Source organism: Ruditapes philippinarum, unplaced genomic scaffold (assembly GCF_026571515.1).
Source record: "Ruditapes philippinarum isolate M1 unplaced genomic scaffold, ASM2657151v2 ctg337_1_1_1_1, whole genome shotgun sequence".
NCBI lineage: Eukaryota > Metazoa > Mollusca > Bivalvia > Venerida > Veneridae > Ruditapes > Ruditapes philippinarum.
Window position 1 is genome coordinate 181360 of NW_026866767.1, and position 15722 is coordinate 197081.

At 32.7% G+C, this 15722-nt stretch overlaps 1 protein-coding gene across 2 annotated transcripts; it reads right to left on the minus strand.

The window, feature by feature from the left end:
• Positions 1-1219: 1219 nt before the first annotated feature.
• Positions 1220-15708, minus strand: LOC132733637 (nuclear exosome regulator NRDE2-like). Of its 2 annotated transcripts, none has more exons than XM_060720297.1 (9): positions 15512-15708; positions 13300-13393; positions 10848-11201; positions 9280-10268; positions 6034-6312; positions 3956-5350; positions 3307-3431; positions 2876-2947; positions 1220-1991 (listed from the first exon to the last, which is right to left on the minus strand). In XM_060720297.1, the coding sequence occupies exons 1-9, from the start codon at positions 15597-15599 to the stop codon at positions 1866-1868; spliced, it is 3522 nt and encodes a 1173-aa protein (XP_060576280.1). In that variant the 5' UTR covers positions 15600-15708; the 3' UTR covers positions 1220-1865. The 2 variants fall into 2 exon arrangements, with proteins under 2 accessions (XP_060576280.1, XP_060576281.1); XM_060720298.1 differs by having other exon boundaries at positions 6034-6279; positions 15512-15707.
• Between the last annotated feature and the right edge of the window lie 14 nt (positions 15709-15722).

Genomic DNA, 15722 nt, shown 5'->3' on the forward strand with positions numbered 1-15722 from the left:
CATTATAGCAATTAGAGTAAATAGGTACACACATTCGTGTCTGGACTGTAACTTTGTCATGCATTGAATGATTTTAAAATAACTAGGCATAAATGTCGACCACATCAAGACTGTGTCGCCTGCAAGAATTACGTCTCTACCTCAACGTTTAAGGTCACGCTATCATTTTAAATTGAAGTTTCAAATTATCGCAATTAGAGAAAATAGGTACAAACCTTCGTGTACGGACTGTAACTTTGTCATGCATTGAATGATTTTAAAATAACTAGGCATAAATGTCTACCACATCAAGACAATATGTCGCGTCCAAGAATTACGTACGTCTCTACCTCAAAGGTAAAGGTCACACTAACATTTTGAAGTTTCACATTATCACAATTACAATTAATAGGTACACACAATTGTGTCCGGGCTGTAACTTTGTCATGCATGAAAGGATTTTAAAATAACTTGGCAAAAAATGTCTACATCATCAATTTAAGACGATGTGTCACGTCCATTAATCACGTCCCTACCTCAAAGGTCAAACTACCATTTTGAAGGTTCACTTTATCACAATGAGAGTTTATAGGTACACATAGGTACATTTGTGTCCGGGCTGTAACTTTGTCATGCATCAAAGGATTTTTAAATAACTTGGCACAAATGTCTACCACATCAAGACAATTTGTCGCGGCTAAGGCTCATGTCCGTCTATTCGTGTGTCCCCAATTACACAACAATCATGACCAGACTGTAACTCTGTCATACATTGAGGGATTTTGAAATAACTCGGCACAGATGTCTATCTCATAACAACATTTTATCGCGTCCAGGAACCACGTCCCTTCTTCAAAGGTCAAGGTCACACTTATATTTTGAAGATTCATGCTATCACAATTAGAGATTACAGGTACAATAATAAAGAGAACAATACTCAGCAATCAGTTACTTTCATTCTCTTTTCTTTTCATAATACCTGCATCCTTAAGAAACCTTTTCGGGGGCATTCGTCACTTGGGTGGCAGCTCTTGTTTTTAGTCCCTGTTTGATCTGATATTTCTTTTATGCCCATTTGTTGCACAAATCTTGTATTATTGGTTTGTGCTGTATATTCTTTTCAGGTAAATTCCATTGCTGTTCAACATGCTCTTTAGAAGTTGTGAAAGGACAACTCAAATTTCTCCACAAATTAATACATATATTTCACTATTTTAGGAAAAGAAACAAAAAACAAAAGCACATCTGTAAAATTATTATTCAAACTTCAACCTAGCGATGAAACAAATGGCACAATCTAAACAAATTTGATAGAAAATTTCAAAATTGTATACGCTAACAAATCATATATGTGAATGTAAATATTTGTTAATAAATATAGAATGTGTGTACATCGACACATTTCATGTTTATTTGGAATTTCACACATTATTGTAAATAACTGGTGCGTTAAGTAAATTCTGTACATCTTTTCAAATGTAGATGACAAAATTATTATATGAGTCGAAATGATGGTTTCCTTTAGCAAAACATCTTCAACATATTGTGTTAATTGTTTGTTCCACTTTAACTGAAACTGACAGTATCTTTTCAAATTGTTTAGTTTATACAAATTTATTTTGATTTTATTGTGTTGGAAGCTATAAGCTTATGGAAACACATTTGAAGCCCGGAACCAAACTGTATCAAGCACCAGTGTATGATTTCTTGCTGAAGGAAACAACAACATGTCCCCGACAGGTTTGTTGCCATATAGCCAGAAATCCTTAGATTACTAGTCTGACGGCTTAACCACTCGGCCTTATCACCACTTTAAATTGTTTGACATCTTTGCAATTAAAGAAATTCACATCATTTGTTGTACAAATGGAAGGCACATGAAACTGTCACGACATAAGAATATCCAATTCTTCCACAGGAATCTGAACTCGCAGTTCTTTCTCCGTCATCAGATCGACTATCTCCTGTAACTGTTCTGCTCCAAACATGCGCACACCATCCACATAGATACTCTGTAATGATACAAAATAAAAGGTTTGTTTGAACCTTTGTAGCTGTGACAAATTATTCATACCATTGGTGTTGAAATTTTGACCCAAGGGCTTTTGTTTGAACAAACTCGGTAGACACTCTGAGAAGATGTTTCATGTCAAATATCTTAGCTCTAGATTTTGGGTTTTTTAAAAGAAGATTCTTTTTAGTTTTTACTATTCACATAAAAGGTAAATCAACGACCCCCTGGGGTGGGGTTAATTTTGACCCCAGGGATTTTATTTGAGCAAACCTAGTAGACAACTACTGTTTTTTAAGTTTTTGTCTTTCAGTTGCCATAGCAACAAGAGTTCTGCATGGAATTCAATTCTTTGAACAATTTTCAAAGGTGACCACCAAAGGAACATTCCTCTGAAGTTTGGATGAAATTAGCTTAATGGTTTATGAGGAATTTACAGATGGATGGACGCCAATGAACTGTAATCACAAAAGCTCACCCTGTCAATTTAGGACAGGTGAGCTAAAAACAATTAGGATATCATTCCAAATATAAGAACTGTTTGATTATATAATACATTTATATATTTTATAACATAAAATAGCATATCATTATGTCTTATAAACCATTAACAGTAACAACAACTGACTTATTTGGGCAATTCTTACATTTTTCATTCTTTATCGTATCTAAATTGGTGTGAACAGATGAATTAGACGTCTTAAAGAGCATTTCCCAGGGTGAAAAGATGATATTTTAATCATTTAATAATTCAAGTGCCTTGTCCGGTATGTACTGGAATATGATATTTAGTGTGGTGCTCAAACACCATTTTAGTCTCACTCAACTTTTATACCCTACTAGAGTATTCAAAAACTACTGTTATAGAAAAAAAAATACATATACCTTATTCCATGGACACTGTTGAATTGCTCTGTAAAATAGACCTTTTAAACGATTACCATCTCCCACTTGTTTCTGAAAGAAAACAGAAAAACATAGTTGTTAACAAAGAATATATAAATTTAACACAATTGAATAATGTATGTTTAAATACCATAGTAAAATGTTTCGGAACAAAATATTATGCTATTATTTTGAGTAGAATTTTAAACACTAATAGCAAAGAGTCTGTGTATGTGTATTTCTTTCATACATGTATTTTGAAACTATTTTCAAAATTTAAAAACAATAATTTTGTAAACTACAAACAGCAAATATATAGCAATATAGACTTTAAATGAGTTACCCTGTTACTGCATTAAGGCGACAAGATGAGGCCAAAAATAAGATGCCAAGAAAAATAAGCATCAATATTTTATAAGTTTTAATTTTACCTCTATTAGGAAGTAAAGCCTCCACAATAATGGACAATGTTGTAAGTTACTATGTAGAAGACTTTGTTCCAGCCATGATCTGGCCCTGTGTACAAGTCCACTTGTACTTGAAGTACTCAAATATTCTGTGAGAAAACAAAAACAGGTAAGAAAGTGGTTTAACATGAGCAATGCAGTTTTTTCCCTTCTTTCCAGCATTACTGGTGGAGGATGGCCTTAAGTGCCCCTCTGTGCACTATTTCAGGCACAAACAGGCATTCGAGTAGAACCGTCAAAGTTCCATCAGCTAACTGGATAGCTTTCTCACATGAAAGAATTCTTAGACACTGGGGCTGCACAAATAGTGAGAGACAAGTGATTTGAAGTCAACAACCAATAACCATTCAGCCACAGACGCCTCATGAGCAAAGGCCTTTGAGAATTATAATTCATAGATAAAAGATAAGCATAGTTTCACCCTCTTGAATTCTGAGTAAAATAAAATTTCATATCTCTGGAAGAAATTTTTCAGTAAAACTAACATTGTCAAATATCTTAAGATAATAATTTGTATTAAACGTACATTAAACATAAGTAAATTTCTGAAATACATTTATAGTGCACAAGTATATATCTATCTAGGTCACTATCATTCTAATTGTTTATTTACCTGAATTAGTCATATCTGAGATAAAATCCAGCTGAGTAAGTACAGCAATTACAGCTGGGGTGGGCGCGTCTAAAGTCCGACACCAACGATCAAAGTAAAAGTTAAATCGACCACTGATTCTTGACTTTCTCTCTACATCCGTGAACAACGAGAGAAAAACTGGGTCATCTGGAAACTTCCGTAGAGCTGTATCAAGGCATTCTCTGAGCAATTGTAAAGGGGAAGACGATCGTGATAAATGGTAGACTATCAATCTCAGCTGGTCTGTATGTAACCTCTTCTCTAGGTCTGACCTATTTTTATTACTGTTTGACACTAAGGATATCACAGATGAGTAAATCTCTAAACTAGATGCTATGCCTGACTTACAGTATGTGAATAAACAGTGACACCAAACAAGTTTTAGAAACTTCTCTGTTGATAAATCAGATGTCCCTTCAGAAACCAACTCAAACAAAGACTTACTCAGTCTCGCTAGAGTTGACATAGTCTTCAGTGTCACAGCCCCAGAAATTTCTTTCAATTCTTTTAGATTGAATTTCTTACTATCAACTAAACAATTCACCACAGATAGCACCTTTTTCTTAATTTCTGATGACACTGGCGAATCTCTGGACAACAGTTTACATGGAATTTTCTGGTCAAGGTGAAGAAGCATCACACAATACTGACAATAAAGTGAGATCAATCCAACAGTACTTTCATTCACAAGTTCCACAGATTCACCACTATACATTGTCAAGGCTGTTTCTATAACACTTTCACCTTCACCTGGTTTTCCGATTGACCTTTCAAGGTCAATATATGCTAACCAAATAAAAAGATCATTTCTATTCTTCTCTTCTTTCAACAAATTTTTCATCAATTTCTTCATCTCCTTTTTATCACTTTTTGACAGACCTTCACGATTATACTTGCTTAACTGAATTCCAATCTGACATATTGTCAAATCTGATCGTATCTTCCCTGAGAAACATGGAATAGCTAACCTGAGGACTTCAACTGCAAGGTTTCTGAGAATCTCATTATCCTCTACAGCTACTACATCTCCTTTAATACTACCTTGGTAGTAAGAAGTCAAATTCTTCACATCTTCACAACACATTGGTGGCACTTGTGTACTTAAAACATCGACTCCTAGAGGAAAACCAAGAAATTTCAGAAATGATGACACCAATTCAATCTTGAGTTTCTCTGAGACATTAAACAATACGGGAGATACATCATCAAACATAACAAGTCTCTCAACATCCTGACAATCGTCCTCCGTCTGACCTTCACCTGGTTGCCATGGTAACCAGGTATGCTGCTCTCTCAAGGATTCAATTTCTAACCATGCGTCATGTTTTGGAAGTTTTTTCTCTGTTATACCATCTTCTATTTCTTCAAGAGAATCTGTAATTAAGGATTTTAGAGTTTTTTCTCACCTTTTTTTTCACAGAAACTTTTGGATTTTACCTTGGATGTATCAAAGTAAGTTTTATAAAAGATACCATTGACTGTTTGGTCAGCACTGATTACTCAATATTTCGGACATTTTAACTGAACCTCTTCTTTTATTGCTTTTATTTCCACATGAATCAGATAGGCTGGACAATTCTTTTTTAAAATGTTCCAAAATATAAGTCAAAGACAAGCAAAATATCTAAATATCATGTGATATTTTTTCATGTAGAATATATCAAAATACTTAAATCATTAGCCTGTTGGGTGTAATTGATTCTAACCATGAAACAAGTGCCTGCCATGATCAGCCGGCACATCAGTGCTATCTGATCAATGTTTGCACTGTTTGCTAGTGCATATATTAAAATGGTCCCTAACAATGATGAATGATTTTGTCCTGATTGGAAGCTGGACAAGTTTATTTGAAATATATAGGTGGTTAGGGTTAATATAAATTTTAACTTTGTATGTTGTAAAATTACAAATCCATGTAATATAACAATACAATCTTCCCAATTTACTGGTGTTGGTGGTATTCCCTAAATGACAGAGGAAAAATTCATATTTGGAACATTTGATGAAGTTTTATACAAATAAGAAACATGTAATTATGATAGGTAGTCCACTTTTACCTGAACTATTTTTTGCAGGACCAGTCACCTCCTTTCCAATACAGTTCTTCCAGCCTGAGGCATCAGCTGCTCCAATTCTGGGACAGTTGCTATCCCAGAATACTTCAAATTCTGCCATTTTAATTTTCTTGGAAACTAAAGATGGTGGGGCAAACAAGTTGTATTCCAGCATTGCCTGAAATGTTGCCACAGCTTTCTCCTTGTATCCAGTCTGCTTCAGGAAGAAACAGTACTGTAGAAATATATCTGTAAGAAAGAAACAGTACTGTAGAAATATATCTGTAAGAATGAAACAGCGCTGTAAAAAGTACCTGTAACAAAATTAAAGTGACTTGCTACATGGCTTGTAAGATTAAATTATTCCATGTTCAACACTATTTTCTTCATGTGATTAGCATCTTGTTGGCTCTAAATCCATTACTGCAGCATTTTAAAGCTAATGTTTCCCCTTTTCTAAAGAAGGAAAAATTATTTACTTTTTCTGAGTCTTAATGCACCTTTAACACAGTCAATTACAAGATTTAAGATTTCAAGATCTGAAGCAGGAATAAAGTGGCATTGACAAGAATACATGATTGGCTGACATGACGAAGAATATATTAAAATATTGTATTATACATGTAAGAACAAATAATCTGATGTAAAGCAATGAAGATTGGTAAAGTATACTTGAAACTAAATAATATTAACTGAATATAAATGCCAATAAATGCATAATAACATTGTTTTGTTTTTTAAAGTCCTTATACTAGTAATCGTTATTAATCATAAAACTGCTTGATCTCAGTCTCAGGCTGTCAACCAGGTCTTATCAAAAATAAAGGAGGAATATAGGAATATTTTTGCAGGAAATATAGGAGTTTTTGGACCATTTTGAGGAAAAAAATAGGAGTTTTCAACTTAAATTGTTTTACTTACCAATGCTTATATAAATGTAAATTATTCTTACTTTTACACATGCTGTTTCTACAATAAAATGTCTACCGTATAAGTGAAGGACACCATTAGCAGGCTGTCCAGCACCTTCCGACATAAAATTTGGGCGAATTTTAGGGTAATATTTCAGAAATTTTAGGGCTTAAATTAGGAATGTTATAAATGCATAAATGGTCTTAGTCAAATCATGTTCAAACCATATTTTTAAACTGGCTGAACATGTCAAAAAGAACATGTTTTACCTATGTTTTCGGAATGTTATAACCACAAGTGTCTAAAAGGAATTCTTATACAGTGAAATTCTTGCACAATGCAGCTTGGGATATGAAATTTTTTGTACAAGTAGAAAGGAAAAAGGCATTTGCCTTAGTAGATCTACAGTCATTTGAATAAATGGGAAGCATCTATAATCAACACAAAGAATTGCACATCAAAAAAGTTCATCACACTGACCATTCAATTGCAGTTTCTCTAGATCACATAATTGCAAAATGTGTGTACATGGTAACTGGAAATGAGCATTATATTATTGAACTGCCAAATTATTTTAGTGTGATTAATTATATGAGTCTGCATTTTCCTAAATTGCACCATTTGAATCAAAGAACAAGAATTGAATGAAATTAAAAACTTTGTGGCAAAATAAACAATTTCTCCTACAAAGACATCGAAAAGGATAAATAAGTATGAGGGAAAGAATTATTTTTTCAAAGTCTACGTTAACCCATTCAGTACTTTACAATGTTGTTTCGATATTATGCAGATTTAAATAAAAGAGTTGTGAGTAAACAAATTGTACATTAATTTTTGACAACGATTTATACATGTTTTTGATTAAGATTGTGTTACAACAGCTTCATAATGATCATTTTTAAATATGATATGATATAAATGGACCACTTCAGAAATTTGGATAAAATGAACAAACATAAAATTCAAGATATCTGGAGTTGGCAAAAGAGTGTCAAAATATTCCAGAATAAGTGGACTCTTATGGTTATGATTTGAGTTTCAGGACCATAATATGGTAGTATTTTTGCTGTCAACATGATTATCAACAACTGCTTTGATTATGAAATAGCAATGTTACTGACATAGTCAAAGTAACTTTTAGTTAAAACGAAACCATTTCAATGTCATCAATTTTGAGTTGGCAAATCATGGCCAAATCATTTTTGATCATGTTCAAAACATGGTCGACTTAGTTATGTCCGTGATTACTTTGACAGGGTTACGAGTTATAAGTATGTTTATAACAAAAGATAAAAAATGAGGAATTTCAGTGAAAAAATAGGGCATCCCTAGGAATTCCCTTTGAATTTTCACTTTTTTAGGAATTTTAGCCAAACTGAAAAAATTAAGATTTTGTTAGGAATTTTAGGGACACAGCGGACAGCCTGCATTAGCTTTGAACCACAGCATCAGCATCCCGACAGAAAGTTACAGCAATGCAAGACCATCATCTGAATGGTCACCTGAAATAAAGTTGACATACTGATGCACTGCTTTTCATGGTGACCATGCAGATTGCTATGTGGAGTACAGCAGCCTTGAGCATAGTAATGTGATGCTGATGCAAGCATAGACATTATCTTACCTGTAAAATAGAAAAGGCCAAAAGCAGTACCAAAATTTAAATCTCTTTGAATTCCTCGGCAATATATTTTTTTAAAAATATAGGAAAAATATTCAAAATATAGGAGAATATAGGAAAAATAGGAGGCTTTTTAAAATATAGGATTCCGACCCAAAATATAGGAGTTTTATAGGAATATAGGAATTGGTTGACAGCCTGCAGTCTTGATAAGCCTGAAACCAGTATTAGCCAGCCCAGCCTGCACTTACATACAGCCTGACGAAGCTCTATACTGCTGACAGCTTCATTTTTGAATTTGATACTGATATGTCTTAAAACCTTAAATGGATTGCTCCGAGTTCAATGCATAGCAAGTCCATTATCCAAATTTAGCAAGTTAAAGAGATTAAGAGAATATCACCATCTTTTCATTAAAAACTGTGCATATATGAACATATCAACAACATAAAAATATTCTGCTAAACAATACATGTACTTTATGCAATTTTTATCAATTATCCCACACATGCTGTATACTTTCAAAGAATTTAAAAGTACAGACAATGTTCTGTCAATTTTGGATATATACATGTATTAATTATTTACCTATGATTCCTGTCACTATAATCATATTTTCTATAGATTACAGACAGCTCAACAATAAAGCAATTCACCTTTGAAATTTTAGCATGTGGAAAAATATATTTAAACCTTTCGATTTACTTTTAACCTACCTAGTATTTCAGATTCTAAATTCTCTGGAACACTGCATGTTTGTACATCCCCCTCCAATATTCTAAGCAATGTCCGGAAACATTTATGATAGTATTTTGTCATTTTTGTCACAGAGAACGAAGAAATTCTAGACTGATTAAACGTCAGGTAGAACTTCCACAGTTTTGTATTAGCAGCATGTACGAACAGCAAATCTTCTAGCTCCTTGTTCATTTTAAAAGTGTCTGAAACCTCTGACTCCAGCTCTATCTTTGCCAGCAACAAGTCTATATCAGCAGGATTCGACTCCAATGCTTTATCCAGAATACTGAGATTCTTCTCCAAAACTACTCTTGCACTTGGCTTTTTACCTCCCTTTTCGGTATCATCTACAGAAACCTGTTCATTCTCCACCAATACAAGTTTATCTTGAAATCTGACAAATTCAAGCCACAGTTTCACATTACTTGGCGTCTCTCTTAACCTCTTATTATAGTCAGCAACTTTCAGTCTCATTGGATCAGGTCTCACTTCTTCCATTTCTAATTGTTCTGTGTTTTTCCCTTTACCAATCACATACAGACTTGTAGAGTCATCTAGAATTGTTTGTCTCACATCTTTTTCTTGCAAATCCACTTCATTGGCTTTAGCTTGATTTACTGGAATATAATTACCCATGTCAACTTCATTGCTCTTTTCTTCTTTTGCTACTCTAATAACCTCTTTAGCAGGCTGTTTGACCAATGTTCTGCTTTCTTTACTATGGTACCTTTCATTTGAAATTTTATCTTTCTTGCCCTTTTCTCTATCTTTCAGGTAAAGTGGCTGGTTCCTAGCAGAGCCAATACACTGGTTACAGGCCGGTCTATAGTGTGCTATATGTCCATTATACAGGGAACCATATGTCCAGCTGTTGTGGTCTGGTATTCGGTCTAACTTAAAAGCATGTTCTGGTGCAATGTCTTCTATATCGTCCAAAAATACCTTCTTGCTTTCAAATATACCTGGTCTAAAAAGAAAACACATACAATTAGACAATACACTGTTTTGTGTATCATATGAGAAAACACTGTTGTGACCCTTGTAATGCTTGAATCAAAGGTCATCTGTTATGGCTATGCTGCTGATAATTTAATCATTAAGTAGCCATATTAAACAGTTGTACTTTATTAAATTGTCAGTGTAAGTTGTTTTTTTCTGATCATATAAAAACTGTTACACACCTGTATCCATCTAATGATTGTAATCTATTATCAAAGTAATAATGTCAACAAATGTCAACAAACACATACATATTCTGATGCACTGCATTTCACTGAGCTTATGTACCCTTTAATGAGCCTGCTGACCTTTGACCTGTAAGTGTGACCTTCGAGCTTGGGATCTAGGTCTTGTACATGCATATCAAAATAATTAATGTGCCAGAATCTTTCAAAATTTGGATGAAAAAGTTTGGGGCCGGACAAGTTTTTCATACACACAAGAAGAGGGGTAAAACTAAATACCTCCTTGCCATTATTATGGCGCTAGCTGGAAGCTTAATACCATCTGTTAAATATACAGGCACAAAAAAATATTACAAACTTACATGACTGTATCATTTCTCTTTTTGCGTGTTTGTTTTTCCTTCTTGTGCTTCTTTTTATGTTTATGTTTGTTTTTCTTCTTTCTTTCATAATTGCCAGCCTCATCATCATCACTAGAACTATAGTTACGCTTTTTCTTTGTCTTCTTTTTCTGATATCTGTACCCTTCTGAATCAGCGGAATCATATTCCTTCCGTTGTGTGCATTTATGGACTCCATGAATATCTGATACTGTTTGTGTAAGATCAAATGTGAGCCCCTTTACGCCTGAATCACCAGAGACTGCTTCATGATATCTGCTTTTGACTCCATCACCACCACTACCATCATCATCATCCGAATCATCAGTACTCTTACTGCAAAAAATAAATAAAATACAATATAATAAGGCAAAGAATGGAAATGTCAATTTTTCCCCTTCAATACCTACTCGGTGATTTTGCTCCCTACCCAAAATATTTTCCCACTTTTCAAGAATGAAATTTTTTTTGTCAATTCCAAGTGCAAAATGGTACACATTTCCTATATGTATGTATATGGAAAGGTGTATGGAGTGGTATGGTATGTACATCTATGTATGGTTGAGATATGAAGAAGAAACATAAATATAGTCAGAATTTGTTGTTCATCATTACCTTCTTTGCACCTGTGGTTAAAGGGTAAAGAGCTATATACATGATATATCTTATAAATGAATTATTTTCATAAAATTTATAAAATGATAAAATTTTGTAGTTTCCATTGCCTTAATAGATTCTCAACAAGTGCTGTCACAGGAGACAGCCAAGCTCCACTAATAAAATACTGGACGCAGTAAGGAGGACAAAACTATGAAAGAAAAATCAATTATGTATTAATATGTATTAAGTTATAGTAAAAAAATAACATTTGTTAACATAAATTCCAAGATCAAGGGAAATAATTCTAGAAATAGTCACGCTAGAGTTATGAACCTTGTCACACAACATGTGTGTTATGATAAGAAATATATATTTGAAGTTTGAAGTAGATACCTTAAAAAGTAAAGAAGTTATAATATTTCTTAAAGAAAATCCTAAGTTCAAAGAGAGATAAATCTGTAAATATTGCTTCAAGAGTTATGAACATTGTCACATAAAATGAAAATGTAATTGATGATAAGGAATAAGTATTTGAAGTTTGAGGTATACCTTTAAAACTAAAAAAGTTATAGTAAAAAAAAATCATTTTTCTAGTAAAAAATCTAAGTTTATGGGGTGACAATTCTTGCAATATTGGTGCTAGAGTTATGAACCTTGTCACATAACATGTGGTTAATGATAAGGTACATATATTTGAAGTATGAAAGTGATCCCTTAAGAAATAAATAAGTAACAGTAAAAAATAATATTTTTTAAGGAAAATTCTAAGTTCAAGGGGAGATAAATCTGAAATTATTTGTGCTAGAGTTACGAACCCTGTCACATAAGATGGGGATGATGATAAGGTACATATATTTGAAGTATGAGGGTGATCCCTTAAGAAATAAAGAAGTAACAGCAAAAAATATTATTTTTTAAGGAAAATTCTAAGTTCAAGGGGAGATAAATCTTAAAAATATTGGTGCTAGAGTTATGAACCTTGTCACATAAGATGGGGATGATGATAAGGTACATTTATTTGAAGTATGAGGAAGATCCCTTAAGAAATAAAGAAGTTACAGTAAAAAATAGTATTTTTTAAGGAAAATTCTAAGTTCAAGGGGAGATAAATCTGAAACTATTGGTGCTAGAGTTATGAACCTTGTCACATAAGATGTGGTTGATGATAAGGAACATATATTTGAAGTTTGAAGTTGATACCTTAAGAAATGACAAAGTTATAGTGAAAAATATTTTACTGCACCAAAACTTTAATCTGAAATCTGGACGCGGACGCCGGGGCGAGTAGGACAGCTCTCCATATACTTCGTATAGTCGAGCTAAAAATTTACACTGTAATGTCTCTGTTGTTTAACACACATGAATATTGTATGAAAACAGAATAAAATGTTCCAGAACAAAATATTATTCTGCTATTTTAATATTTTAAGTATGGTTTAAACCATTTAGCGATGATTTTGTGCATGTGTCATTCACTCTTAATTGGACATTATACAAACATATTTTCTTCATACAAGCATTTTAGAATTATTATGTTTCTAAATTCAAACAATAATTTTGTAAACTATGTGTAAGAGATGTATCACTTTATACAATTTAAGATGCATGCCTTTCAACCCTTTATTCGTGGATAGAAAATGAGCTCAATTTCTAATAAAACAACACCACTTAGAATTAGTCTAGTAGCTGGTAAATGGCTTAAAGGTAATTAATATAAGACATTAAAGTTGGAAGAACATAAATAAGTCTGGTTTGTTAAACTAAATAGATGACTTCATAATTTTATCAAGACTTTCACTACTCTAAACAACATGTTAAACAATGTTTGATATACCTCTTTTTCTGTAATTTTCCAAGCTCTTTTTGGAACTTCACAACTTTTTCAGCAGTGTCTGATGTGAAGCTTTTATTTTCTAGCCAGTCAAGATCTGAAATAATGAATTTTGTGAAACTTGTAAAAATGTGAGCCATCAATAGTTTAATCGTTGTAGTGACTGCATGAACTGTTGTTAAAATTATCATTTTACATTTTCCTTTCCATCTAAATAACCTCAGTGATATGCAGAAACTCTCACTTTGGTTTTTTTTCTAAACATAACTATTGCATTATTTTAATAATATCAAAGAAAGTTTTTGATTTTGTAATTTGATAATAATTCTTCCCAAAAATGTTAATTTCATTGAAATCTATAGAGGTTAAACACAGGCATTCACTCATTTGTCTTGTCAACAATGGTAACATTATCCTAAAATAAAACACATTTTCGTATCTATATGAGCACAATATATAATCTTTCAATCATCATTGAAAATAATAAATAAAGTATCAAACTTGAAATTTTATCCCAAAATTGCAAAATTGACATGTTCTGTTCCAGCGTAGTTCTGGGTCCCAAAATTTTATAAGGCAAGCCACTTTTTAGACATTTTCTTCTTCAAAATCATCTGATGCAGCAATGATCTAAGTACTGAATATCAGACCTGCCTGTTATGAAACTTAACCAGAATAAGACATTTTGGTAAAACCTTGTTTTTATTTAATTAATTCTTGTGCATTATAAGATTAAACAATCATTTCAACATCATTCTAATCCACTTAAAGTATTATAATAATAATACTGTCAATAAAATTGCATATTATACTGTGAAATATCAATTACCCCAGCTGATGTCAACCATGATACTTAATAGTTGCCTGAGATGTCATAAGACTAATTCTCTCGAACCCCTAAGAGTAACGCCATGTACTTTATTTGAAACATCTTTGTTGACATAACATGATTTTAAAACTCATATGCAAGATTTTATTTTCAATAACTTTCTTTAATTTTTTTGGTAATTTAATAAAATAGTAGAATACAAGTCCTTTTACGAATTTTGAAAAAGAAACTGACAATCTATTTTGTAAAAAAACAGAACGTATATTGTTTTCTTAACCGTCCAAGCTGAAGCATACTCAAATATGTATTTAGTTGACCCATAAAGATCAATCTTGTAATCACAAAGTCACATGATCGAACATTTTGAAAAGATGAGGGCGAAGTGCTGATTTTTTTCACCTCGCAGAAATTATTTGTTATTTATGGTAGAAATTAGTTTTTCATATATTGATTCTTGGCTAATTAATAGATTATATATAGTTATATCAGCTTATGCTTCACTTTACTCAATGAAGTGCTTTATGAATGAATACCAGCATGCCAGATTCCTGACACGATTACTGGAGGACTTTTGGGTCCCTATGAAGTCGTCTTCAGCAAACCCGTCCCGTTACAGTATAAAAACTGGTACACTGACGCCCTTAAGCTAGTTGTAGCAGAACTTCATTTAGCTGCTTTAAAGCTTAAATGTATGCTGAAAGATGATAAAACAAAACAAAAATCACAATTTTTCAGCTAAGGAATAATTTTTAAGAAAAGAACTTGTGCACAGAAACAACTAATGACACTTACATGTACAAGACAAAAGATGTAAAAAAAAAGAAAAGGGACAGAATAACCCTGTTTACCCAACCCTTGACTTTTATCTGACTTCCTTGTTTGGGCCACTTTCATATTCTAGATTTTATATTGTACATAGTAATTTTGTTCTTAATGATGCACAGGAGATATTTAATGATAGTTCTATTTTTGACATGACGAATGAGCTGAATGCCTATATGAGGTTAAGTTATGAAATTCAAAATATCTGAAGCAATTTTGTCTGTTCTTTCTAAGTTTCTCTTTCAAATCATAAGAACTAAAGAAACAATCACCAGAATTTGATTGTCTAACTAGGACATGCTCTATTATCTATAAAAGGGTGTGCTTCTAGATCTGTTAACACAGCACTAGATCTGTTAACACAGCACTTGATTTTCAGTTTGTATCACTTGCAAATTGCATATTTTATGTGTACGAATTAAAACAAATAAATATGGTATAATAAAATGTTTATTTTGGAAGTTTATGTCCTAAAATAACAAATGGCTATAATAAAGTGTTTTCCTAACTTTTAAAAACATCGCGAAAACTAATGAAATTACAAGAAAATATATAATTTCTCACTTTTAGAAGAACCTTCGTCGGTAAAACTTGTTCCTGCAGATGGGAATAATGATGGCCTTGTTATTCTACCTGAGTTACAACTTGACATGATTTATTTCTGGAACTTTTTCCTCTGTTTGCTTTCTTTATTTTGACGTAAAGATTCGTCTACATCGTTTCGTCTCCCTGCCTTTATAGTGCACATGACATACACCGCCTAAAGAAAGTGGAA